General features: G+C 39.5%; 2 protein-coding genes across 4 annotated transcripts in view; both read right to left on the bottom strand.

Moving 5' to 3' along the window:
• The window catches only part of LOC108026308 (atrial natriuretic peptide receptor 1), a 35,669-nt gene extending 25,627 nt beyond the window's left edge, over positions 1 to 10,042 (bottom strand). Inside the window, exons 1-3 of one of the 2 annotated variants that reach the window (XM_017097192.3) lie at positions 9,484 to 10,042; positions 9,106 to 9,289; positions 8,845 to 9,047 (exon numbers count right to left, since the gene is read on the bottom strand). In XM_017097192.3, the coding sequence (XP_016952681.1) occupies positions 8,845 to 9,047; positions 9,106 to 9,289; positions 9,484 to 10,003 (907 nt within the window). In that variant the 5' untranslated portion in view covers positions 10,004 to 10,042. Of the gene's footprint in view, positions 1 to 8,064; positions 8,171 to 8,844; positions 9,048 to 9,105; positions 9,290 to 9,483 lie in introns of those variants that run through there. The other variant, XM_017097195.3, reaches the window with a different exon arrangement.
• Positions 10,043 to 18,727: 8,685 nt separating this feature from the next.
• Positions 18,728 to 24,814, bottom strand: LOC108026372 (globin CTT-VI). Of its 2 annotated transcripts, none has more exons than XM_017097293.3 (4): positions 24,727 to 24,814; positions 19,769 to 19,980; positions 19,540 to 19,701; positions 18,728 to 19,251 (listed from the first exon to the last, which is right to left on the bottom strand). In XM_017097293.3, exons 2-4 carry the CDS (start codon positions 19,925 to 19,927, stop codon positions 19,111 to 19,113), a joined length of 462 nt encoding a protein of 153 aa, XP_016952782.1. In that variant the 5' UTR covers positions 19,928 to 19,980; positions 24,727 to 24,814; the 3' UTR covers positions 18,728 to 19,110. The 2 variants fall into 2 exon arrangements, with proteins under 2 accessions (XP_016952782.1, XP_043951521.1); XM_044095586.2 differs by lacking the exon at positions 24,727 to 24,814 and adding an exon at positions 23,533 to 23,623.
• Positions 24,815 to 26,212: the final 1,398 nt, after the last annotated feature.

The following is a 26,212-nucleotide window of genomic DNA, read 5'->3' as shown; positions in this document are numbered from 1 at the left end:
TTTTATGAAATTGTCTTTGCTATCATGGGATCATCATTTTGCCTATGCTGGCAGAACATATTGGTTTCTGGTTAGAGGAAATTGAGGCTCGTATGTAATATTTGCATAAGGCCAAATTCCATAAAGTATTTCACCAATAATGGAAAATACCATTAACTTACATGCCTTTGAGTTATAATAATTCGAATCTACTTATTGCTGAGAAGAAAATGTGTAATATGTTTTAAATACTGATTCTAAATATTAATTTAACCGTGTAAGTAAATAAAAAATCATGGTTTTAGCGGTGACAGAAATCAAAGAAAAGTTGGGGTTTAATTAAAAACTGCGTAGCAACCCGTTTTTTCCCACCGACACTGCAAACTTTATTTAGGTACTATCTGCACTCGAGGGAACCACAATAAACATGTCCGTTGTGTTATTCGACGGTAAAATGGTACAATTTGAATTTAATTTTGTGTCGTAAAAAATGATTAAAACTACAGCGAAGCAAACTAATTTGCATACATGCATGGCGCTCTGTTTGCTAAAAAGAGGTGGAAAATGAGGATGGGGCAGCCTATTGTGCTGCCAGTTAATGAGGTTTACAGTGTGTTCCTGGAGCTACCTCCCCAGTGTTGGCTAGCATGCAGCCGGAACTTTTGTTGCCACAACATGGCAGCTTGCATTTTGCAGCTCGTAGCTTCGAGCTTCGAGCACAATGTAATTCATAACCGAGTCTCAGTTTGAGGACGGCAAATAAATGTGGAAGTGTGTATGTTTTTATTGGAAGAGTTTCGTTTAAGGATGCCCTGGAAATGTGTTCACCATCTGCACCAAAAATTAGTTCGCAGCTCACACAAAATTAAATGAAAATGTTAAACTTTTCGCTGGCTTTAAGCGGATAATCAGCTGCGAACATGGCTTTTCACTCAGCGATTCTAATTGTATGCATTAAAAGGAAACTTTTTCCAATTTTCAACTGGGGTGGTGCTTTTATCTGACAGTTGCCACCTAAGCGCTTAATTTGCTCCAAAGCCTCCATTCAGCTGGAAACAAATTTGTTATTTCAGGCAGTCGGCCAGGAAAATTACTAGAGTAACAGAAAGTGGGAAATAAATTAGGTATGAAAATGAAGCTGTCAATAAACTTAACTCAACTTGAAAATTTTCAAACAAATATTTGTAGGACTTAATACCATTTTGCAGTCAGCAAAGTGCTGGCAAACACAATTAGTTGAGTGCTTGGGATTCCTCAAAAAGATTCTTGCATTTTTCCGTTGCCCAAAGTTTTTGCCAAGAGCTGCTAAAGTTTCCGGCATACAGTTCCGCAGATAAGAGCTTCATTTAATGGTATGATTGTTTCAAGTTTCAACAGAAATTCATTTGATTTTGGAGTCTTTCAGTCACGATTTTTGCCATTTCGCTACACAGATGAAAATGCAATTTTCCGCTAGCTGACAACCGACAGCTTAGCATATGCAGACAGACGCAAGTCGATCTCGGGTGGGTAAAAAAAAGATATTTATAAAATTGACAGGTGAAATGGTGCGAAAATCCGTTGAAAGATTATCAGCAAAACTGTCCCATTGTTCTGGCGCGATGGCATTAAAAATAAAAAGAGGAAGGTGAAAATGAAAGGTGCTAAATGGCAACACTGCGGCTTTTACCAAAATTTAAGTTGAGTTTAACCAGACTGCTGAGTAATGCCCAAACAAAGGGGAGGACTCAAGAAAGTGGCCCCAAAAATAATAAATTACATTGAACGCAGTTTTATTGCATACTTGCAGGGGCACTGCAAGATTTCCCCGTTGTGTTCTACAGTTGAGAATGAAAAAATAGTAGATGATCAGGCAAAAATACACCAAAAATTGGATATTTTGCTGGCAAGAATTTGCTTATGACAGCCTGCCAGTTTTCCCCTGAATAGCTTACTTAATATTTATAAATGCAGCTCTTTACTTTTCAGCCATATATCTTTCAAATATTTGTAATGTAATTCGTATAGAGTTTCTGGGGGAAACATAAATTTTCTTTAATATATAAAATGTAAAATGATTGCAGAGCCATAGCAAAAAGTACAGTCTATCTTAATGAAGGATTTATTTCACCAGGTGGCAATCGGTTATTGACTAGGTGGTAACCCCACACCAGAAGAGTTGCCTAATTGCCGAAAATTTTTAAGTAATAATAAAGTAATTCTTTTAAATCATTATAAATACTATTATTTTGCAACCGGCTGTTCATGTGAGCAGTTCGGTGCTCTGTTTTTTGTGCTTTTATGGCAAGCGGCCTGGCTGGGGACTGCGAGCTGACGCCAAAGCCAAGTAAATGGAGGCAATACAGCAAGGGGGAAGCGAGCGGCCGTGAAGAATGAAAGCGGAAATGCAACGCATTTCATGGCACTCAGGGCAGAAAAATGCATTTAAGTGGCATATAAATTTCGCGCTCACTGCGAACCGCAGACACTCAAAAGCCAGACTCAGACGGTGGATTTGTAGTCTGAAAGTCTCTCGGCGGTGATAAGTGCCAGTCGAGGCAATTCGCAAACAATTCGATTAAACAAATAAAGTCGGAGAGCGCGAGATTTAAAATCTTTAAGATAAATTGCTATCATGACTGGCATGTTAATTGAGTTTGGCTCGGCGCGCCCAAAGTAATCAAGTGGTCATGAAATCATTTTCTATGGTTTCCAAGGAAAATGGAAACTCCGAGAAGACAGCCAAGCACAGCGAGGCAAAGTGGTAAGACATCTGCGGCCGAAGAGGGCAATTAAAAAATAATTTGCATTCCATTTTCTTCTTCAGGGAAAACTGAAGGCTTCGTAAAATGATAAGCCAGGGCAATAAAAATTAAATTATGGTGTGTAATTTGAACTTGAAAATGTTATTAAATTATTAAATTATAATATATTTTAAGTTTTGTTGTAAGTTTGGGGTTTCAAAAGTCATATTAACATAATATAAAAAGTATTTAACTTTTTAAAATAAAAAAGTGCTTAAATTATTTGTGAGTGGGCTGAACTAATTGGGAGTTAAAGAAAAACAAAACTAATAATTCATATAAAGTAATACATTTTTTTGTATTTAAATCTAAATAGTTACATCTTTTTAAATCCAATATTTTTTTTACCATTTTTTGTTACATTTTCTTTGGCCAACCATTTGCAAACTCGACTAATTTTTGACCCCACCCAGGCAAACACAATCGCGGCGAAAAGGCTTTTACGGCCAACGTCAAGTTGTGGCCACGTTTTTTCATGCATGACCGCCCCGCCACTCCTGTTAACTCGATGTCCTGACTTCCTGGCTTCCGGAGGCGGCGTGCTCTGAAAAAAAAACCCAGTAACCGAGTAGCCAGTAACGCGAAGTGCATAAGGCAGCAGAGCCGACAGATAGCTTCAATGGGACACCATAAACCAGACCGGAGCCAGTGCCTCGCTGGCACAATAAAAGCGCAGTGCCGGTAAACAAAACAAAAGAGCAAACGGAACGGAAACTAAATAGGGTTAACAAGCGCCACAGGAGGGCGGAGCGGGCATACCTAAAATCGAAAGCTTGTTATTTTACTTAATTGCATGGCCAGGATGGCAATTTTCATATTTGTCTAGTGACAGGAAAACAAAAAAATAGGAGCATTTGGCTAATGCGAATGGGTTTGTTCTACTCCTCGCCTAGAAGGGTTACTTAACTAATGAAACTTGAAGTGCCATTGCTTTCCAAAAAAATACCAATTCAGCTTAAGGAAAAATAAAGAAAAAAGTGCTTTAGAAATTTGAAAATACCAGATATTAGGACTTCTGTTGCCTGACATATAAATGCAATCGAAACGTTTTCGGACCCCCTAATCTGAGACCTCCCCTTCAATCAATTCCGTCACGTTTCCCCTAAGGTCTTTGTATTTTCCGATTCAATTGCCCGGCGCCCCGAACTAAACCAATGCGGCGTATGCGTAATCTCGAACAGCAACAATCGACAAATTGCACAGCGGCAAACAGAAAATTCTCGCTACGTGACACGCAACTCTTTTTGTTTATTTACAGCTCAGTGCAATTTCCATTTGTCAAAGGAGCAAATGGACGGCAGGGGGGGAAATGTGAAATGTGTTTACCCATGGCACATTAGCAGACAACATTTAGGGTTTTTCTACATCTATTTTTTTGTTTGCTTCACATTTTTCCGGAGCTGTGGCTCATGCTAAATTAATTGCATCGTATGCACCATTTACTGATGTTTTCGCATTCTTCTTGATTTATTCATGCTGATAGGACTGTCAATTAAAAAAGTGTTAGGGGATTTTAAGTGATATTATCAGGAAAAAAATATAAAATATTACTAAAAAAAATTCTTGGAATTATGTACTTAAATATTTAGGAGATAGCAATGGTTTACTTTTATTCATCTGCTTGTGGTTTGTGCTTGGTAGCCCTTTATATAATTTTTTTTGAGGTATTCAACAGATAGAGTACTGAAACCATAAAGTTGTTGGCCAAGAATGTCAACAACAAACAAATGGCCGTCGCAGTCATAACACTAAAACATTCGTTGCCTTTTGCGATTTTCCGCTATCTGGCTCAGGCAGCAGTAAATGAAATTTATTTAAAAACATTACAAGTGCAACCAAAAAGTGGACACAAACTAAATGTTTTGTTGGCGTCGCCTTGAATTGCATATTTTCCTCGTTATAAAGATTAAATTCGTTGGTCATCAGGACCCATTTTGAGTAAGCATGTGGGAAACTCACTACATCGATAGGAAGTTGAACTTTTGCCAATATAGCAAAAATTCGAAAGAAAACGTTTTCTTGGCTGGGTTTTTTTTCGATGCCTCTGGCTTAGATTTGTATTTATTGCACACAAAAAGTTATCAACAAATTTTGCAGCCAAAAGGCGCCATCAGCAACAGCCAAATACTTATTTATTTTATATATTCAATGTCTTCAAAGCATTGCCCAAACGATTTTCCTTTGGTTCCTCTTTGCGTTCAAAGCAGATAGAAAATCGCCTACACAGAATTTATGAATGGAGGGGAAAATTTGCATCTCTTTGTCAACTAATAAGTATCTTTTTCAGGATCGGCATTGAAATCTTTTTAAAGAAATTGGTTAAGGAGGACGTAAAGGGTACATGAAAAAAATCATGTTTATTTTTAATATATTTATAATATTACATTTATGTTTTTACCAATAAAACGCATTCGAATGCCCTTTTAGCCGTAAAGTATGCAACACTTTTGGTTACAGCTTTATAGAGCAGCTTAGGGTTTTACAGGCCTCACATTTTCAGCTGTGCCTAGGACATTTTGCAAATGACATCCATGTCGGTTCACATGCGAGTTATACTCATAAGCTGCCTAGGAAGTCTTTGGGATTTTGCACGGCACATTACCCATATCCCTTACGGAGGAGGTGTGTGTGCCAAATGCCGTGACAAGGTCTTTTCTTTCTCCCTTCAATTTCCCTTCAAAGGTCTTATGTGCAAACATTTGTTTTACACTTTGTCGAACGTTTTTTCCTTTGACTCTTTTTTTCCTTTTTTATAAAAGTTCACTTGGCTTTTACGACAGTTCAAGCATCTCAGTTGGCCATAAGCAGCTTTCCATATTTAGAGTCATCCTGGGTTTCTTGGGAACAATTGCGAATTTATTATCTTTTCCAAGAACATATTTATAGCTTTTATTGATTAAAAAGGGTTTTTTATGATAGAGTTTGTGAACAATTTCCAGTACTTTATTGCCTGTACTAAATACTGATAAATTTCATTTGATTTTATCACCCTTTAAATAGTTATAACTATTTCTAAATTATTTTAGTACTCTACTTTAAGTTGTGACTGCTATTTCCCTGCTCAAACTACTTAACTTTTTGACTATGCCACACAAATTAACTGGCAGTCACCAGCTGCAGTTTGTAGCCTTAATCATCTCCTTCGAGGAATTTCTTTGAGCTGTGTGGAAAGTGTTACTTGAGTAATTGTTTTTCCCAGAATCCTCGCCGACAACTTGGGCAAAAGTTGTGTGTCATAAGTCGGCGAAAGTTGGTAATACGACAGACTGGCCAAGACACAAAACCAGACTGATTGTTGAGGCTAAAACAAATCCAAGTCGCAATTAATCAGAGCAGCCTTTTGCCATCTCCATAATTTAGCTCTCTACCATTCAGGTGTTGTTAACTATTAACAGGTTTTGGCTTTTAGACCAAATGCAGGCAACACGTGATGAGGGCTTCATAGGTGTGAATGCGAGTGTATGAGTGGTTGTCTGCGTGTTGGTTAGCCACACATGTACTCAACTTTTTGCGGCTGAGTGCTGCCGTGCACGTGTGTGTGCGTAAAGCCAAAAATGTCGAACAACTTGCAGCAGCAGCAAAAACTTTTTAATCCCAGCTACAAGTCACACGTAAAACTGAAAAAAAAGAACTAAAAAAACATGCGACATTTTACTGTTTTTATGTTACGAAAATTCTAATTGCGAACGGATAATTTGATTGTTTTGTAAATGGAAATGCGTTTTGCAATTAAATCATAGGGTTGCCGTAATCCCAAATTGATTTCCATTGCAAATCGATTATACACTGATTCGATTTTGTTTGGGCCAGCCAACTGAGCTTATTCGCTCGTGCGATGGCTAATTGCAAATGCACTTAGCAGCCAGGCCAATCTGAGCCCCTGATTTGCATGTGGAGCTCGGATCCATTTGGATTGGCCACCTTGAGACGACGGGGAATGGCAATCAAAATTCTCCGTGTGCCCGGCCATCCTGGCAAACCCCCATCAAGGTTACACTCCCACTATGTTTTCATTTCCTGCTTGCGAATAAATAAACGAAATTCGGCGAAAGCTCACAAAAATTTGCTGGCCGTTCTTTGCTGCAACTATGAAAAGACCAAAGAAAACTTCTTTGCTTTGATATTTTGTTTAGATTTAGCGCATGGGGTATATTTTGTTCCTTATGGAAGGATAATAAAAATTGCATAAACACGGCACGGACTTTTCCGCCTTTTTGTTTACATTCCCTGCAAAATAAGTTGCCCAAAATAACCACATTAATCGCTGGCTGTACTTCTCCACCGTTGAGAATAACTGCCAGCATATGCAAATTTATGACTCGCTTTTGCCTGTTTTGCCAACTTTGTTAGTTAAATTTCATTTTGCTGTGATGGAAGGAGCCAAAGGAATCCGCCTCGGCAGGATTAACAATAAAAATGGCAGCCATAAAAGCGACTTTGCAACTGGGAACTGCTGTTTTGGGAACACAAATTATAAAGCTAGTTGCAAGCCAGAGAAATGCCTTGAAAAATAATTTACGACTCGCCTAATGTTAAATGATTTAGGTCTTTGGAGAACGTTTTCTTTTGGTTTTCACAGCTTCACCAAGTAGAGAAGTTCCCTACATTCCGGTAAAATGTTTTTAGTGCCATGAAACATTTTAATTGTTGTTTCCGCGGAATGTGGTGGTATGTGTACATATATCCTGGCAGCAGCACGTGGTCCTAGGACATGTGCCAAGTGCCGATTGCCAAGCAGGAAGCAGCCTGAAATTGCAGCCAAGAGCCGCCAAAAAAGGACACGTTCCGTGCATGACAATGAGCGAGGAAGCCAAGAATCTTTTGTTTAAGAATGGAAGCAAAGAAGTTTTCTTGGAAAAGTTATCTCTTATAAGAGACGTGTTTGTATAAAGTTATTTATCAAAATATATGCTGCTTTAACAGCCAAATAAATATTAAATATAAAACAGTTGAGGCTTTTTTCCTTTCTATAAAGCTCATTAATAATTTTACACAATTTTAAAGCTTCTTGCCTTACTTCAAAGAGCTAGCATTAATTTATAACTGCCAAGCCAATCTTAAGATACACGTAAAACACAATACATTCAGAAGGTGAAAATTCGCATCTGCTTAGTAAATCCCCCATATTGTCCACACATCCACAATCATTTATCAAATAGTGCAGCTTTGGCTTGTCAAGCGGACCAACGCTCGCTGCGCCCCATATGCATTGCATTATTTATTATATTGCTCTTATAATTTTTTTGCATTTCCACTTGCTGTATTTTGATTTGTACTTCTCCATAAATCCATCAATCATTACTTTCACTTTGCACTTTCATTTCCATTAGTTACGCGTCCAGTTTGTCTCACTTTCACTTTCTTTTTTATTTGTCGATTTCCGCTTCCGGTTTCGTCCGCCTTTGGTGTTGTTCACTTGACGGTTTATCACCGGCTTCTGGCGCCTTTTCGACGGTGCCCGACTCGAGTTGCTTGTCGTTCTCGTTTCGAAGTCGACAATTCGAATCTGTGTGCAACCGGCATTTTTGGCCAACAAACAGCTGATGTGGCAAGCTGCACGTGGCACAATAAAGCTTTCTTTCGGTTTTGAGGGGTGTGGAGATGTTTGTTTATGTTTAAGCCCAGCGAGATGGGGCTTGTATATTTGTGAAATGTATGTATCAATAATATATAGTTTTAAAATTAATTTATAAATATTTTTCAGATTTATAAGAAAGTTTGTTTTTAAAAATGAATTTTAAACTAGAGAAGTTAACAAACTTAAAGAGTTAACATTTATACAGTCTCCTTGTTAATTAAAAGAAGTAACGTTTTTTTATATGTCTTAACATTTCAAACACTAAATATATAATTTAAATTAATAAATGAAATATTTATGCATTCAATACAACTATATTTCTCTTTACAGAGACATTACGCATACGCCAGAGTGGCCAATGCAAAAGCTGCTCTAGCCAAGTTCCCTTCCACCGATGCACTAGCTGAGCGGTGGCTGTCTCGGCTAAATCGTTGGTGAAACTACTCTGTTAACAGAGCCCCCACTTCGTCAGTTAACAGGATAAGCCCCCGATGTGCCACTCACTTGCATGTTTATTGCCAATTTCTCGGCGCATTTCCTCCGTGCGATTTGTCAAGTTGGGCTCAAGTGGAAACTGGGCGAATGTCATGTTCTCGTTGCGCATTTGTTTGCCCAAGGATTTCATCATGAGGAAGCAGGTGTGCATCCCCGCCACACTCCGTTGGCCATCTCGCTCGTAGTAGAAGATGGAATGCGACCAATTGTGTCTGCAAGAAGTCTGGTTGAGCTGACGGGGATTAGGTTACCAATTTTGATGGCACTCACCGCTTCATCACGTTTATGGTCAGCTCGGAAATGGTCTCGAAGCTGAGCATTCCCGTGCGCAACAGCATGTAGAACTCGTCGTTGCAATCCGTTTTCTTCTGCTCGAAGTCGTAGGTGGAGCCGCCAACCGAGATCAGGGGAGTGCCTTGGCTGTTGAAGTACTTGGTGATGCGGCTCACAGCAGCTGGAAATTATTGAACGTTATTATAAATCAACAAAAATAGGCAATCTTTAAGCTTAAAGCACCTATTTTGGTTTTTTAAACCAATTAGCGGGGTGTAAACAAGTATGCAACAGAATATCTGGAGGTTTAATGAATTTATATTGTCAAAGCATACTTTTCGACACCTTCGTTATTTTAATTACCCCTGAACTCACCCAAGGAGTAATCGCATACGGGTCCGAAGATGACCTGGGCGCACTGCTTGATGATGCCGTCCATGGCCTTGATCACGCCCAGGGAGGCGTCGCACTTGGTGTCGTGGGCCAGCCATTCGAAATCAATGTGTGGTGGTATCAAAGCCTTGGACCGGATCTGCTGCTCGGCCACTTTGAGGATGGGCAGAACGCGTGGCAATGAGGCCTGGTACATGTTGTCGTCGGGCAGGAGGACCAAAGCCCGTATCGAGCAGTTCCTGCCACTCGCATCGCAAATGGCTTCACAATCCCGAGCCGGCTCCTCTCGACAATTTGCCAGACACTCCTGTGGGCCAATAATCAGGCCAACTATGATAAGCAGGATGAGCATTGGGGGCAGGAAACAGTCGGCTCTGCTAATTTGGATACTGTTTACGGCTTCTCCCCTCGAAACTGGCACTTCAATCAAATTGAGTGATTCGCTTCCAGAGTCATTTTGTTTACCAATTTGTCTCTGTGAATTGGTTTCACTAATTTGCATAGTCGCAGCTCTTCTCTATTCGACTGCTCGCTTTGATTGCGGTCTGGTCTATTCCAGTGGCTCTGTGTTTGCCGGCAAACTCTGGGGTAATTAAGTTGCCTTGATTGCGCGCATAATTGAGCCGAAGTTTCCGAAGAGCCGCTGCATGTTGCCGGAGCCGTCGAAGTGCCTTCAGCTGCTCCTGCGAATGGTGCGAATCAAGAGATTGAACTCATTAGCAGCTCTCTGGGAATACATAAATTATTTAAGTTTTAATGGGTTACCCTCGGGGAGGATAAGTGCGATGTGGGGGAATGAAATGAGCTGCTGCCTTAAATGGGAGTTCTTGGTAACAAAGTGGATAAGTTTTCCCATGGCTTGCTAAATAAACTTTTTTGTACAGCGGTCGGGAGACTCTAACACTATTTTGTCTTCACAAAATTATTTTAAAATTTTGTCTTCACAAAATTATTTTAAAATTTTGTCTTCACAAAATTATTTTAAAATTTTGTCTTCACAAAATTATTTTAAAATGTCAAAATTTTACAAAATATGGAACACTTATGGAACACAGACGTGCCGGTTTGCATTACCATTCTGAAAAGATGAAACATTTTGATTTTTATTACTAAGGAATTGAATCACAAACTCATAGGGGTATCTCACGTCTAAATCGGGATCCTACAACTCAGGCTATAGAATCTAGAAGTTCAGTTTTGGGGTCGGATGCTGAAACCCATTGGAGTTACGAAAAAATCTAACATGAAAATGGGTTAAAATTTCGACCCTCTCTAAAAATAAATATTTAAATGTAGATTGTCAGAGAATTCAAACACAAACTCATAGAGGTATCTCACGTCTAAATCGGGATCCTACAACTCAAGTTATGGAATCTAAAAGTGAAGTTTTGGGGTCCGATACTGAAACCCATTGGAGTTACGAAAAAATCGAACATGAAAATGGGTTAAAATTTCGACCCTCTCTAAAAATAAATATTTAAATGTAGATTGTCAGAGAATTCAAACACAAACTCATAGAGGTATCCCACGTCTAAATCGGGATCCTACAACTCAAGTTATGGAATCTAAAAGTGAAATTTTGGGGTCCGATACTGAAACCCATTGGAGTTACGAAAAAATCGAACATGAAAATGGGTTAAAATTTCGACCCTCTCTAAAAATAAATATTTAAATGTAGATTGTCAGAGAATTCAAACACAAACTCATAGAGGTATCCCACGTCTAAATCGGGATCCTACAACTCAAGTTATGGAATCTAAAAGAGAAGTTTTGGGGTCCGATACTGAAACCCATTGGAGCTACGAAAAAATCGAACATGAAAATGGGTTAAAATTTCGACCCTCTCTAAAAATAAATATTTAAATGTAGATTGTCAGAGAATTCAAACACAAACTCATAGAGGTATCCCACGTCTAAATCGGGATCCTACAACTCAAGTTATGGAATCTAAAAGTGAAGTTTTGGGGTCCGATACTGAAACCCATTGGAGTTACGGAAAAATCTAACAAGAAAAATTTTAGAGAGGGTTAAAATTTCGACCCTCTCTAAAAATATATATTTAAATGTAGATTGTCAGAGAATTGAAACACAAATTCATAGAGATATCCCACGTCTATATCGGGATCATACTACTCATGTCATGGAATCTAGAAGTTATGGAATCTAAACGTGAAGTTTTGGGGTCCGATACTGAAACCCATTGGAGTTACGAAAAAATCTAACATGAAAATGGGTTAAAATTTCGACCCTCTCTAAAAATAAATATTTAAATGTAGATTGTCAGAGAATTCAAACACAAACTCATAGAGGTATCCCACGTTTAAATCGGGATCGTACAACTCAAGTTATGGAATCTAGAAGTGAAGTTTTGGGGTCCGATACTGAAACCCATTGGAGTTACGAAAAAATCTAACATGAAAATGGGTTAAAATTTCGACCCTCTCTAAAAATAAATATTTAAATGTAGATTGTTAGAGAATTGAAACACAAATTCATAGAGATATCCCACGTCTATATCGGGATCATACTACTCATGTCATGGAATCTAGAAGTTCAGTTTTGGGGTCCGATACTGAAACCCATTGGAGTTACGAAAAAATCTAACATGAAAATGGGTTAAATTTTTGACCCTCTCTAAAAGCAAATATTTAAATGCAGATTATTAGAGAGCTTAAATACAAGATCGTAGAGGTATCCCACGTCATACTACTCTAGTTATGGAATCTAGAAGTGCCGTTTTTGGAGCGTTGGTTCTCTAACTAATACGGTCGGTAGCAGTAAATATATTGTTTTGTTTTTAAGGTAGGAAATGTAGAAATCAAACAGTAATTCGTAAATATCTTTTCAATCATCTTCAAGCAATTATGAAACGATTTTCGCTGGTGTTAAGCCTTAAAATCCCAAGTCGTTAAAATCAAGAAGCCAGTCATAAATTTCTTTATTTCCCTTCCGCTTATCATTTGTCTCAATTAGATACGCAATTTAACGATAGTACGGAAATAACAAGCTTTATCTTTCATTGAACTGCAAGTGTGTCTTTTGCAATGTAAACAAAAGTCGGAATGCAGAACCTTCGCTTCTATAGTACACGGTGTAGAAGCTTTTTTATTTACGATCGATCCCCACCATAACATCACCTTAACAGCATTATTTTTTTGCCGAACGGTTGGTGGGTTTTATGATTCGTACGTGCTGACTCAGTGCTTCAGGTGACCAATAATAATTTGTTCAATTTCCATCGGAGCTGATGCAGTAGATAGGGAGCATGGGACCTGTTGTTTATGGCTACTTCCCGGGAATTGTTGTGGATGCATGGGGCCATCCACGGTTGATAAGGCTGGAATGAGGGGTCCAGTGGAATATTCATGGAAAACTCGCACAAACTGAGCACTTGAACGATTTCAAGTTTCGGCGTCACCACCGATTCGCCCGCAATCTATTAAAACGTCATCAAGGTGGCAAGCTAACCGAAACACAAGCAACAGCAACAAAAAACAGAAAACAGAAAAAAACGTGTCAAATGGTAGTCAACATGCTGCCATGTCTAGTTAAACGTTCGGTGATTCCTAATCTAATCGTGACAAGCGGGGAACTTGTGATTGTGGGGAATCGAGTAGTTTAAGTTAGTCATGCGATTTGGAAGAAAGGCTGAGGGTTAGGGACTGCTTATGGGATGAACTTTGAACAGACAGATTAGAAATACAAGTAAGAGAGATTTTCGACGATCACTTAATACATTATAGAATCATATTTTATCCTTTTTTAACTAATACTAGATAGAAATACATCATACTAAGCTCTTTGGTATCAAATAAAAGTGTGCAAAGGTCAGTTCCAATGCAAAATAAATATTTATTTTATGATCGATTCCGGCTATACATTCAAAAGACCACCAGAGGCAGCTTGCTATTTTCGTACTTATTTTCATTGCCCCCGGGGCAAACAAGAACATTTTATCTGGTTGCCGATAAAGCGCCGTTTGTGTAGGCTGAACTTGAGATTGCGTATACGCCGATTGTTCGGCTTCGATTGTGCGATTGTGCGTGGAAAGCCCCCGAATGCGAATGTGATGATGATGATGATGGAACGGGGAAGCCGCCGGGCCAATCGCTTAGCAAACGCGGCGGAACTCCAATCCAACATTCGCCGGCAATCGGAGCTGTCGGCAATTAATAAGAATTCATCACCCGACCGATGACAATCCAGAAAAAAGAGTGCCAAATGCCAAATGGGTCATGTGCCTGCTGTCCCCGTTTGTGATATCAGCGATCGGTGGATCGTTGGATCGTTGGATCGTAGGAGCCATAGTATCGCCGGCAGAAACCGCAACGAAAGTACCAACATCAATCATACTGAAGCACACTATTTGCATTGATAGAAGGCCCGAAATAGAAGCCGGGCCAATATTTTCATGGAATCAAAATAAATCTATTAACAAATTGGCATGGACATCAGGGGCGCTCTTATCAGTTTCTGAGGCCCGGTCTTTAACCGAACGTCAGTTTATTTTTAGCCGCTGGGCGTTGAGAACTGAGCACCGACTGATTAAGATCGCCCCGCCCGAAAGTCACCGAGCGAAGGGTGGGCGAATCAATCATTTGCGGACTCCGGAGTTCTCTTTTTCGCCACTCATGGTGCTTGGGGCCGTTTTGCTTTTGGCCCGGAGTGGAGTACGACCTGGTCTGGCGGTAAGCCCATCGGGCGTGCTAAGCCCCGCACTCAGACACACACGGACATAGCTCTACGTGTTCCGTACCTTTATTCATGCTCTGCGGCCCCTGCTTTATCAGCCACTCAACGTGTAGGGCAAACAAGTCTAAAGCGATGTGATTTTGGGTTTTGCATGCCCGCTGTAACAGTGAGCCGCAAAACAAACTTGTTGACCAAGAAAAGGCCTCATTGCGAATTTAAAACTGCATGCAGTGTAAATAAGGGAGGGCAGTGCAATATAAAAGATAAATACATTGAATAAGGCAGAAACCCGAATAGAATATCATATGTCATGTTTATGGTTCAATAAAATGCTTAGAATAGGAGTTCAACGTCTAGAAACCATCGTTTGGTTATGAAACCCAAAGCCAACCTTGACTTTACCAAAAAGAAATTCACTTATGCCAGAGAAAGGACAAAAATAAGCACTTTTTTACAGTAACAATAACAAGGTCAAAAAGTTTTGCAAATACATGCGAGTTTATGGGATAATAATAATGTCAAACAGTTTGCGAAGATTGTGCAGGATGCTGGGCCATTTTAAACGAATTTATTTCACTGTAATCTGAAACAAAAATAAACTTTTATTTGTTGACTGCAAGCCAGCTTTGAAAAAGTTAAATTACAGAAAGATACTATTATATTGTTCTGAAATTTTTTAATGATACATTCAGGGCAAACTTTCCAGGGTTCGCTTTGTTTCTGGTTTATTGTTGAGACACTCCACGCAATTTCTATTTATTTCAGAACATACTCAATGCCACAAAGCCCGAGTAGTATTAACTCATAAAAACTTACACATCGATTAGAACAATCTATTAGCTGTCCCCCACTTCAGACTAAGCTACTTCAAAAACTCTATGTTCAATATCAATCAGTGTGCCGGTTTTTATTTTTATAGCGAATATATAACCTTTGGCAAACAGTCACGGCGATCGAATGGAAATGAACCGCGGCCGCCGTGCGAAGACAAACCGTCTACGGTTGGGCCTTTTCAGTCTATTTATAGGCATTTGTTTATTTTTAATGTGCAATCAAGCTGCTTTTCTACTTCCACCGTCTGCCTGCCCTGCTCGATAAGATTACGGAAAAGTCCATAATAAACAGATATTCCTACTCGATATTGGGCAACGCGTGCGAATCCATTCGCACATCAGTTGCCAACCCCAATTTCAATATCTCCCCCGGAACATATATACGAATCGGTTTTAGATCTCCCAACATTTGCATGAAACTTAAAGGCCCATTTGTCATCAGGCATATCGAAGGGCTTTGGCCATTCCAAATTCATATTATTTATGCATTTTTAATGCTCGGCCTAAACTCAATTAAATTTAGACGGCTGAAGTCGAGCAAGGTTAAATTAAAAATAAAGTAGGCAGCCTTTCACTCGTTCCCCTGCTTCATTGTCTAGACACGGTAGATAAACAGGGCTTAAACTCTGACCCCGTCAATGTTTGCCTTGGGATGCCCGGGACAATGTGTGAGTATCCTTGCAGCCAACATGTGGTGGCCTTTATGGCACGCGTGTTAAATTCCAGGATGTCCACCCCCTGCAGTTTAATGAACCGTAATTAAATCGCCGCTTTAATGGATTTAATTAATTTCGAACGAATTTAAGTGCCGGGTCCAATATGGCGCAGCGTGGGTCTTGTTCAAGTATTTTATGAAATAATCCGATACAATGCAGGCTGCCATAAAGTTCGGTGTTTAAGGGGGAAGAAGCAAAACTTGGTACTGCCTTGCCACTGCACTGTCTCGAATTTCAAGACACTGACCCACTTAATTGCCATCGGGAACTTTGCTTCGCACCACATATCGTCGAAACAATTTCGGAAGCCAGCGCAAACTTGTTGAAAACTTGCCAGCCAAAAAACAATCTCCGAGTTGGGCGGGGAAAGTCTGTTGTATATTCTGTTGGCCTAACCCTTTTGCAAAACATGTTCAAATTTGCCCGGGTGTTGGCTTACCAATTGATTAATGAATATTTACGTTATCAGGCGGCTAGGGCCTGCGGCATATGCACATACACATATGCCAAAGGGAGGTGTGACCACTGGCTTAGCCCTGCCCTCGGGCGCATTATGTATACGCAGTGTGGTGTTTGATTTACTAAGTGCTGCCTACTTCACAGCATCGCAGCATGGGGTGCTTGGCAAATAGTGCTGCAAAATATATGCTAAACATCGCTTAAATGTCAAGTTCCCGAAAGGCAACGCCACTGGAGGGAAGACTGCCAGTCGCAAAAAATGCGCAGTCAAAAGAGAACTGGATAATTGATATATTTTCGCACAGCGAGCAAATTGAATTTACAGAGAAATAACCCTGACAAAGAAATACTTTCCTTGATTTACTGAAGTTTCTTTAAAGAAAAGGTCAACCAGGCGTAGGAAATAACTGGTTAAAACATCATTTTTTGGGTCTAAACGATTTTCTTTCACCTATTGAAACATTTTAACTTGCTTTGCTAACTTTTTAAACGCATTACAAACAAGATATTAAAGTTTTCCCAGCAGCAAGAATTTGCAAAATGCGTTTAAAGGAGGAGAAGACGACTATTAAAGTTTGTTTTCGGCCTGGAGGAGTATTTTTATCATAAGGAAGCTTGGCTGCACGGAACTTGCCAAGCTGACACCTCTCGGCCCTTAATCCAATCATAGTTTCCCTCACTTTAAATGCCCACAGGCAACAAATTCCATTTTGTGCTGGTGCAGAAATCCCCATTCAGCGAAGCTGAAAAGAATCCGCTTCAATGATTTATGCAACTTCAATAATAACAGAATGCGATGCGTGCCACAAAGTCATCGGGGCCTTTTACCCCTTCTGCAAATTGCCAAGTTACTTTGTCTTCCTCGGAACAACCATAACCACAGCGCAATGGGAATTTGCATCTATGTAGGTATTTTATTTTAATTTCGCAAAACTAGGGGGGATGGAACTTTGCCATATTTACCCTGGGGCAAAATGCTGTTTTGCAATCATTTGCTTTTATCATCCCAAGACGAGGGAGGTGGTGGTGTCAAGGGGCGGCGAAAGGGGTCTTTCAAGAAAGTGAATTTGCATGAAATATTGCTGATGGGCGTGTCTAAAGCGGAGCAGCAGCCCCTGTTCTCGAACGCATGTTGAGCAGGAGCTTATGAAGACTTGTCGATGAATGTCCGGAATGCTTGTGACAGGCTTTTCAGAGGCAAAACTCTGAGTTGCCAGCTCACCTCTTGCTTTGCCTCGAATATTTCAAACGCCTTAGATTTTTTGTTCACAAAATCTTTCCTTTTGCTTTGTAAGTTTTAAAACTATTCACGGGTTTTTTGAGGGATCGCGCATTCAATGTTTCCAGTTTATTCACAATTAAATTCTTTATTTTTACGCCTGGCGGGCAGACAATTTTCCGACATACGTTTGTACACAACGAAAACACACAGTCACTGGGAGGCGTGAAAAATAATATTTTTAGTAATAGACGAGCGGAAAATTGCAAAAAAAAATATCACCAAACGTATCGCTCGAGGCTTATTTGCGTGTCAAAAGTGAATTTTTCGCCCACTTCGATGCGCGCGCGTTGCCGGAATTGAACTGAAATTCGCGGTCGCTTTGGTAAACTGCTCACTTTGTTATTTTTTGTTCTTCATTATTGGCCCAAACTATGGAAAAGCTCGTCGAAGGCGTTTTGGTGGAACATTTCACCAACGCAGCGAACAGTTCACCAATGATAAGGAGACAGTCTGATAACAGCGGCACTTAACAGTGGCGCTGTTAAGTCGGCGGGCTCTGTTATCTGCAGGCGAAGTCAATTGGCTGATGGATGGAAAATCTCCGTCAAGAAACGCCCCCAATTAGCCGTTCTACAAGTGTGAAAAGTGACTTGCTTTTGGCCCATTTTATTTCATTTCATCTTTCATTTTGCATCGGCCTTCCCTAATGCATTTTTCCATTTGCAAATATCACCATGGCGTATACGCAATGTCGCGTTGTTTTGGCTAAGCCGGCAGCAGCTTTTTCGCATTTTCCCAGCCATTTCCCCGAGCACACCGCTCATGTGCTTTTAAATCCACCGAAATTAATAGCATTTTCAGCGCCACCACAGCTGAACGATGTTTGCAATTGTTTGCCCAAATTTTAGTGTGAGCTGTGGTGGCGGAAAATCATGTGCGGAAATGGTTTTCAAGTGTGCTTAATGCGTTCTGCGTTGTCCCCGTTGTGAGTGAGTGGACAATTATAATAATTATGATTTTGTGCGGATTGACGAACCAAAATCCGTTGAGTTACTCTATTGTTATGTGGCAATGAGCACACATGCATTCTAGTTGCATAGATGCAATTGTATGGAACAGTTTTAACATACTAATATTTTCCAATGATTTCAAAACATTTAAATAATTTGAGTAAATTGTTGTAAAACTCCTTCTATTTATTGTTAATTTCAGAACTATTCAAAGTGCATTTAAAAAACCTTTCCTAAATAAAAGCTGACATTTTTTAATAAATAAAATTCTATTGAAAATAAAATGTCATACGATTTCCAACTGGATTGTATTCATAAGCTTTATTTTTTCTCATTTGCTGATTTCATTTATTCGTTTGTTATCAAGTGCTTAAGGCTGACAATGGGTTAAAGCTTTACGGATTAATGCAAGTGCGTGTGTGAGGGTGGGGTGTGCGAGTGTGTGAGTAGCTCTACGCAGACATACATAGCTTTCTACTGTGTGTGTGTGTTCTTTGCTGCACATTTGCATTCATTATTACAAAACGAGAATAGCTAACATTTATCAATTACTTAGAACTACATAAGCTGTGCATGTGTTGCAAGTGCCACCGCCGGCATCAGTTGCATCCTCGGAATCCAAAAAAAAACAAAAAAATTGCTAGCCCCAAATGCTGCCTCATCAGCTGCTGGCTCATCTACTTGGCGTTGCCGTCATCGTCGATCGCCTTGAATATGATGGCGTAGACATGGTCCACCAACTTGGCCCACGTGGCCGCTTGGCTCTCGTCCAGACTGCAGGCGGCGGTCAACACCTCCAGGATCACGCCTCTCAGTTGCTGCAAGCAAAAGGAAAATGGCCATAAATATAGTTATCATAATTTTACAATTGTAATATTATTTCTTGCTATTTGTTTAAAAAATTTAAAATCTTATGACATGATATTATGATATTTATAAACTTTTCTTATGTTATATTAAAAAGATTCCAATGAGTGTAATTAAACTTATAATAATTTTTATATAATATTGTTCCCCTTAAGAAATAATGGTACAAAATTATGGAATGAACATAAACCTTATGGGTATTATTTTTTTTAATATTATAATTCTTGAGCCCAACTTACATTGTACGACTCCTTGGAAATGGTCCGTGGAATATGATTAATGGCCACCTTGGTCCAGATCTCCTCCAGCTTCTCCAGATCGCCATCCTGCCCCAAAGCCTGGATGGACTCGTCAAAGACTCGGATGATCCGGCCGGCATGCGCCCGGAAGCGAGCGTTTCCCTGAAAGAACACAAAAACCATCCAGAAATAAATCCCCAAACTAATTGTACGTGGAATTATAACTCACAGCTAGCTCCTCCAGCGGGACATCGCGGAAGGGGAACTTCTCCAAGTTGGACGGATAGCGGTTGAAGAACAGCGTCAGTATCGCCGCTCCAGAGTCTGTGGGTGTTGCCACGGGGATTTCCCAGGTCTTCTTGATCAGTTGCACCTCATCGCTGTTCATGTTTGTGCTCTTTAACTCTCCCTTAGCTGGGCCCTCTCCTGGTGGCTTTTAAACTGAAAGTGCGGGTGGGAAATGGAATTAAGTCAATTTGACTCGGCCTCTCTTTTGGGCCCTAATTGAAATTGACAGTTTTACAATGCATCTCAACGATGTTCCCGGCACACACAAAATCAAAGCAACAGACAGTGGCTTATATAAATTTGCGCACAGCACGTGGTAAAAGTCAATGCCTTCGCCGTGGAACAACAAACACAAAATAACATCATCATCGTAGCCATTATCATTATATCCGAGCTCAAATTAACGTCTGTCAGTTAAGCCGAGGCAAAAGCCCAACACACCTCCCTGCCCCAACCGAAGCCCACTTACTCATGCATTTTTCAACATTACCCATGTTATAGAGGTGACACCGTGATAATTGATAGGTGATAATAAATACATCTTATAAGGTCTGCTATCGAAGTAGGAAATCAATTGGAAATAATTATATTTTGTTTTGGAAAATTCTAGTATTCTAGTATCTTTAGGACAGCAGTTCTAGATTTGTAAATAAAATATATTTATTATTATAATGTTTGTATAATCATGGTTAATCTTGGTTAATATCATTTTTGGACCTAAAAAAAGTTAAATTTATGATCAAAACATATTTTTTTTTTAAATGTTCTGTAAATTTTGAGATTGTACAATAATCTTTTTGATGATTTATTCCTATCTGAACATACATAGATCGAAGCACAATTTGTTTTATGCAGTCGTTTACCATCTCTAATCGCCTCCCAGTCTGCGTGGCCGGCACTCGAGTTCATTAGCTGACCCCACCCCCGCCCTCGACCTGCCCCGGGTTGACCCCCAATCCACCAGGCTTTGTGGCTGGATTTCGCTTGCAAAAATTATCAAACCCCTGCTGTTCTGTGCCCCGGAGAGCTGGGGCAAGCCGAGCAAGGTATTGCGAACGGGAGATAGTGGGAGAATTCTCTGGGCGAAAAGCGGAAATGCAAACAGCAGGAGTGCTCAGAAATGCGATATAATATGCAGACCAACAAGATTATGTTGAGGAATCAAATCAAACATCATCGGTACTATAAAAAATTAAAAATTATTTACAAATTGCTGAGCAAATATTTCGGTGACATGCAAATCCGACGAGAGCAGAACGAATTCCCATGCAAAATAAATATTTATGAGACCACAGGAAAAAACGCATTTAGCAAGCGGAATTTAATGAATAATAAAGTGAGTACTTAGCTCTCTTCAATGGACTTTAGGTCTTTTGCAGAAGGACAAAGGCCCTTTTAGCGAGGCGAAAACAAAAACAGCACTCGGGCCAAAGAAAAGTTCTACTGCTGGAAAGTAAACAAAAAAGTTTATTAAAAATTCACACTCTGACTGACAAACAGAATAGATATGGTACTCGTGTGAGGCAGAAAGAAAAGAAATGCAGGAAAATGGACTCAAGTGCAGCCCCAGCAGGTGGCGGCCTTGTTATTGTTGTTTTTCGCTGGAAAAGGGGGCGTTGGGCGGCAAGATTGTGCCAGATTTGCCATCTCTCAGTAACCTTGCTAGAAGAACCCTTCGGGGAGCACCAGCACACACGAGCGTGTGTGTGTGTGCTTCGGTGTGTGCGTTTTGTAATATCCTTCATGCCAGAACGGCCTGTGGCTTTTGCGGTCCAAGGCTGGGCCTATAAGTGTATAAGTGCTGCCCACCGCCGGGCTGGTGTGAGCGGGTGTGAGTGTCTGCTGCAGTCAAGAGTGAAAAAAGGCAGCAACAAATCAAGCGTTGCCTTGTGGTCCTGCACTGCGAGAAAGTCTTGGGCTTACCTCAAGAAAAAATTTACTTCAAAATACATATGCTCATATTTTCCTAATGTTTTCTACAGTCTTGGGTTTACCTCATGAAAAAATCTACTTCAAAATACACATGTTCATATTTTCCTAATGGTTTCTACAGTTTCCAAAGTTCTGAAATAAAATATTTCACACAAATCACTGTTAAATTAACATGCCTAAATTTCATTGCATACTTTTAAGTGCTTTCTAAAGAGATTTCTTAAATCTTTCGTAACTAATTTTCAATGTTTTGTTTTGTATTTTTTAACAAATTTTAATGAAAAGTGAACTAAAGTTTTTTTTCTATAATTTAACTAAAAGTTTTAGGTTAAGACCCCTAAAACTTTTAGTTAAATTATAGAAAAAAACTTTAGTTCACTTTTCATTAAAATTTGCTTTTCTCGCCGTGCCTACCGCTATTGTGAGTGCGAGTGAGAGAGTGTTGCCAGTAAGGATATTGAGCGCTTAATTAAATTAAGGCAAACTTGATGGGCAGCTACTAGACAGTCAGTCGGGCGGAGCAAGGTGGGTGGTGGGCGGTGGGCGGAGTAGGCGGGGCAGGCAGGTCAGGTGTTGCCAAAGTGCCTGCTACAGGACTGTGTCTGTTCGAGTGCTGTGTACGTGTATATTTGTTTTGTGATGCTGCCACTCAAGTGTCGCTAAGGATTTGGTTGCAATTCTGTTCCTGCCCCTTTTTTGCCCACTCGGCATGTGAATTTTTATATAGAACTCAAAAACAACATTCTGTCGGTTGCCAAGTGGCAGATGAGAAGTGCTGAGAACTCTCGAAACACGAGCTGGTTTATAACAACTTTCAAACAATTCTCAAAGGCCCGGGAAACTCACGGCTTGCAGAATATTATTGTATGGGTACTTGTATGCTAACTGTGATATGTGATGTGAATTTAGCGAAGAGGGATCCTTATATTCTAAGTAATATAGGCCTATATAAAAGTCTTTTTAATTTTAATGTCATTAATTTCATTAGTTATTTGGAAGCAAAGACAAAGCGTTGATAGGTTAAAGATAGATAACATTAAAATAAAAAATTATAATTGTTTTGTTTGTGTTGACATTTAATAGTATACATTTTTAAAAATAATAAACTTTTAAAGAAAGAACCCATAACTTCGAATCTGCTGAGTTGCAAGGCATTCACAATTCCATTCTGATAAAGCCGCTTACACGGAAATCACCGCTTTAAATAAATCCGTGGCTGATTCGAGCCCCTTAAATTGTCTTCAGAGCCTTGATGCCTGGAACACATCCACTCAGAACCGCACACACAGCAAGGCACACCCGTGCTCTCGTCACGGGCACTAAGGATAATGACTGCCACAACAACAACGAGGGGCACAACAACAAATGGTAATCACAAAAAAAAAACAATAACAATCTGGTGCTGCCAGAGGCGACACTTGTTTGCAAGGACACCGCAGAAATCCATAAATTCCAAGCCCGCTGCTGTGCGGCAAGAATACAAAAAAAAAGGAAAATCAAAACATCAACGAAGCCGCAACGAAACCAAATTTAAATAAATACAATATAATCGTACGGGGTGAAAACACACAGAAAGAGCGTTTTATCAGCTGTTGCCTGTTGAGCGCCGTCGAAGTGGAAGATAGCGCGTATTTACAGTTCGTTAGCCGTGTGCTTTTATTCACCCAACTCTTTCATAATTACGCTACCTTTCCACTGACGTATAATTGATATATATATTTTTTAAATTTAATTTCTTTATATTTTTTAAGCGCTCTTGAAATATTTGTTTACTATTTTTGTGTGCCGTTGAGGACCGACGAACGGTGCGTGGATGCAAATCTCCGGGGGCTTGAAAGAACCGCACACGTCGCTTTCAGTTTGAAAACTGAACGCGGGCAAATGGTGGGGCCCTCGGCGGAGCGAACTCACCAGATTCGCACTCTCTGCCGGCAAAGATTCGCGAGAGAGGGCCCGCCAAAACCTGGTGGAGCAAAAGCTGCCCGCCGCAGAGAGTGCGAGCGTGCCCAGGGGCGTAGTCCAGGGGCTCCAAGAGGTGCGTCACCTTCATAAGCAATTGATATTCCAGTCCGGCGCAACGCTAAGTTATGGTCTGGGCACCTATAAGGCCCATTATATCGTTTTAAGTACCATATAGCTCGGACTTTGTCGAACTAACACGCCCAATAAAAATCAAATCCCAGTGACACCTGTGGACCCTCCGAGGTTACGAAAGAGCGTAGGGCTGGCTTTAAGAAAGCTGTCTCCGAAAAGCTTAAGGTTCTAACCAGGAAAAGCTTATGTAAGCGGTAAGAACGCACTTTGTTTAAAAACAATAGGTAAGCCAAGCTTTAAAAGTGCTAAGCAAATATTGGCTATTCCTATTGGCAAACTTCAGGTAAACACTTTTAACTTGTTTGTTGAGCTATAAATAATAAATTGTTGATATATGATATTGTTGAACAATAGCTCTCAATGCATTTCATAATTTAAATTACCCAAAAATATATATTTTTTGTGTTTTAAATATATGTTTAAAATGAACACATACTATATAGCTACTACATAAAATTACCAAACAATTCTTTAATGATTACCTATAGTTTTAAATTATTTAATATCAAGTATTTAGACTTTTACATACAAAATGCTGTCTAAAATATTCCTATCAAAAATATCTGTAGTACTGCCTAATATGTTTACAATCCCCTACAGAAAGGTGCGCTTTTTGTTATCAATTTGGTAATCGCTGGGCTGTACTATTTTTAAAAACAAACCTATTCACTATCACTAACCGAACAAAGGTCCCTAGGGGCCAACAAGTAATACCGAGTTCCATTCAAATATCCAGCACACACACAGATGATTTGTTCTCCTCTCATTTGAATGGGTATTGTAAGCGAAGACAATTTAGGAACTCAATCAACTCAATTGAAAATATTTGCATTTATAGATGCGATAGAACACTAGATTTCAATTCACACTCACAGCTTTTAATAAGTTCCGAGCAACTGCTCCCGACGCCGTTAAAACTTGAACTGAATAACATTTCTGTCTTGTCTCGGCCTTATAAAAGATTTCCGAGGGGCAACAACAACGGCTGCGACGACCAAATAAACGCAACCTACGACGCTACAAAAGTTCCCGAATTGATAATCTTCGTTCACTATCATCCAGAAGCCGAGGCAGGTCGAGTGGGATAGGGGTCAACTCGGGTGAAAGTATTGTTTTCCCATTTCCCAAGACTTGGTAAGTATTGCGTGAGAGTTTTCGTTGATATTTTAAAGCATAAATAATGCTCTAATCAATGGAACACGCGCTCCAAAGCTTCGGGCTATTCGAAGTTTCAGGAACCAGTGGAACGAAAGAAGAACGGCTTACAATCCGGTTTTGGGTATACTTCAAGTCTAGTAGTATTCTCAACCAACCAAGATATATGACGCTTGGCAGATGCCCTTTTGGAAGCCAAAATGTTTATTTATTATAATGTTTATAATTAATGCTCTAATCAATGGAAAGCGCTCCTAAGCTTCGGGCTATTCGAAGTTTTAAGGAACCAGTGGAACGAAAGAAGAACGGCTTACAATCCGGTTTTGGGTATACTTCAAGTCTAGTAGTATTCTCAACCAACCAAGATATATGACGCTTGGCAGATGCCCTTTTGGAAGCCAAAATGTTTATTTATTATAATGTTTATAATTAATGCTCTAATCAATGGAAAGCGCTCCTAAGCTTCGGGCTATTCGAAGTTTTAAGGAACCAGTGGAACGAAAGAAGAACGGCTTACAATCCGGTTTTGGGTATACTTCAAGTCTAGTAGTATTCTCAACCAACCAAGAAATAAGACGCTTAGCAGATGCCTTTTTGGAAGCCAAAATGTTTATTTTTAAATTCCAAAATGGGTTTTATTCAATTCATCTAGTGATAAGGTTGAATATAGTGAAATTGAAAATCATCGTGAATTTACTTGAATGGAAAAATTGAAACACATTATTTTCTTATCAAATTTAAATAAATATTTGTTTAATTATTTTAAGAAGATTAAATCGAATATAATTCTAAGAATGAAAAGCAAATTAGAAAATGCCTGACTTTTACAAACAAATCTTTAGAGAGGCAAACTTTGTAAAAGAGATTGCAAATATTTGATTCTAACAAAATAAACAAAACGCCTAACTTATAAGAGCAAACCAGATGCTATTCAAATTGTAGGAACTTGTAAACAAGGAGCAAATATGCGGAATTTTCAGTACAAAAAATTAATTGATTAAAGGGTCTATAAATAAATTTTTATTAAGTCAATAAGTCCTTTTTATAATTTGTAAGTTATATAAAAACCAAATGACCATTAACAAAAGAAATTACTTTTATTCGTGACAAGCTATTTGTTTTATTATTTCACCGATAAGTTTTGAAAAAGTTAATATAGATGTTGCATGTTGCATGGCCAAAAAATTTTGTTTCAGTCAGTTTC

This window comes from Drosophila biarmipes, chromosome 3R, assembly GCF_025231255.1.
Source record: "Drosophila biarmipes strain raj3 chromosome 3R, RU_DBia_V1.1, whole genome shotgun sequence".
Taxonomy (NCBI): Eukaryota; Metazoa; Arthropoda; class Insecta; order Diptera; family Drosophilidae; genus Drosophila; species Drosophila biarmipes.
The sequence above is the reverse complement of the archived record's forward strand: the minus strand, read 5'-3'. Positions and strand labels throughout refer to the sequence as shown.

Excerpts from the sequence above, each read along its gene's own strand:
- LOC108026372 (XM_017097293.3), bottom strand. The coding sequence starts at position 19,927 with ATGAACAGCGATGAGGTGCAACTGATCAAGAAGACCTGGGAAATCCCC. Across the intron at positions 19,702-19,768 it reads TCCCGCTGGAGGAGCTAGCT|GGAAACGCTCGCTTCCGGGC; the intron begins GTGAGTTATAAT and ends GTGTTCTTTCAG. Across the intron at positions 19,252-19,539 it reads TTTCCAAGGAGTCGTACAAT|CAACTGAGAGGCGTGATCCT; the intron begins GTAAGTTGGGCT and ends TTTTGCTTGCAG.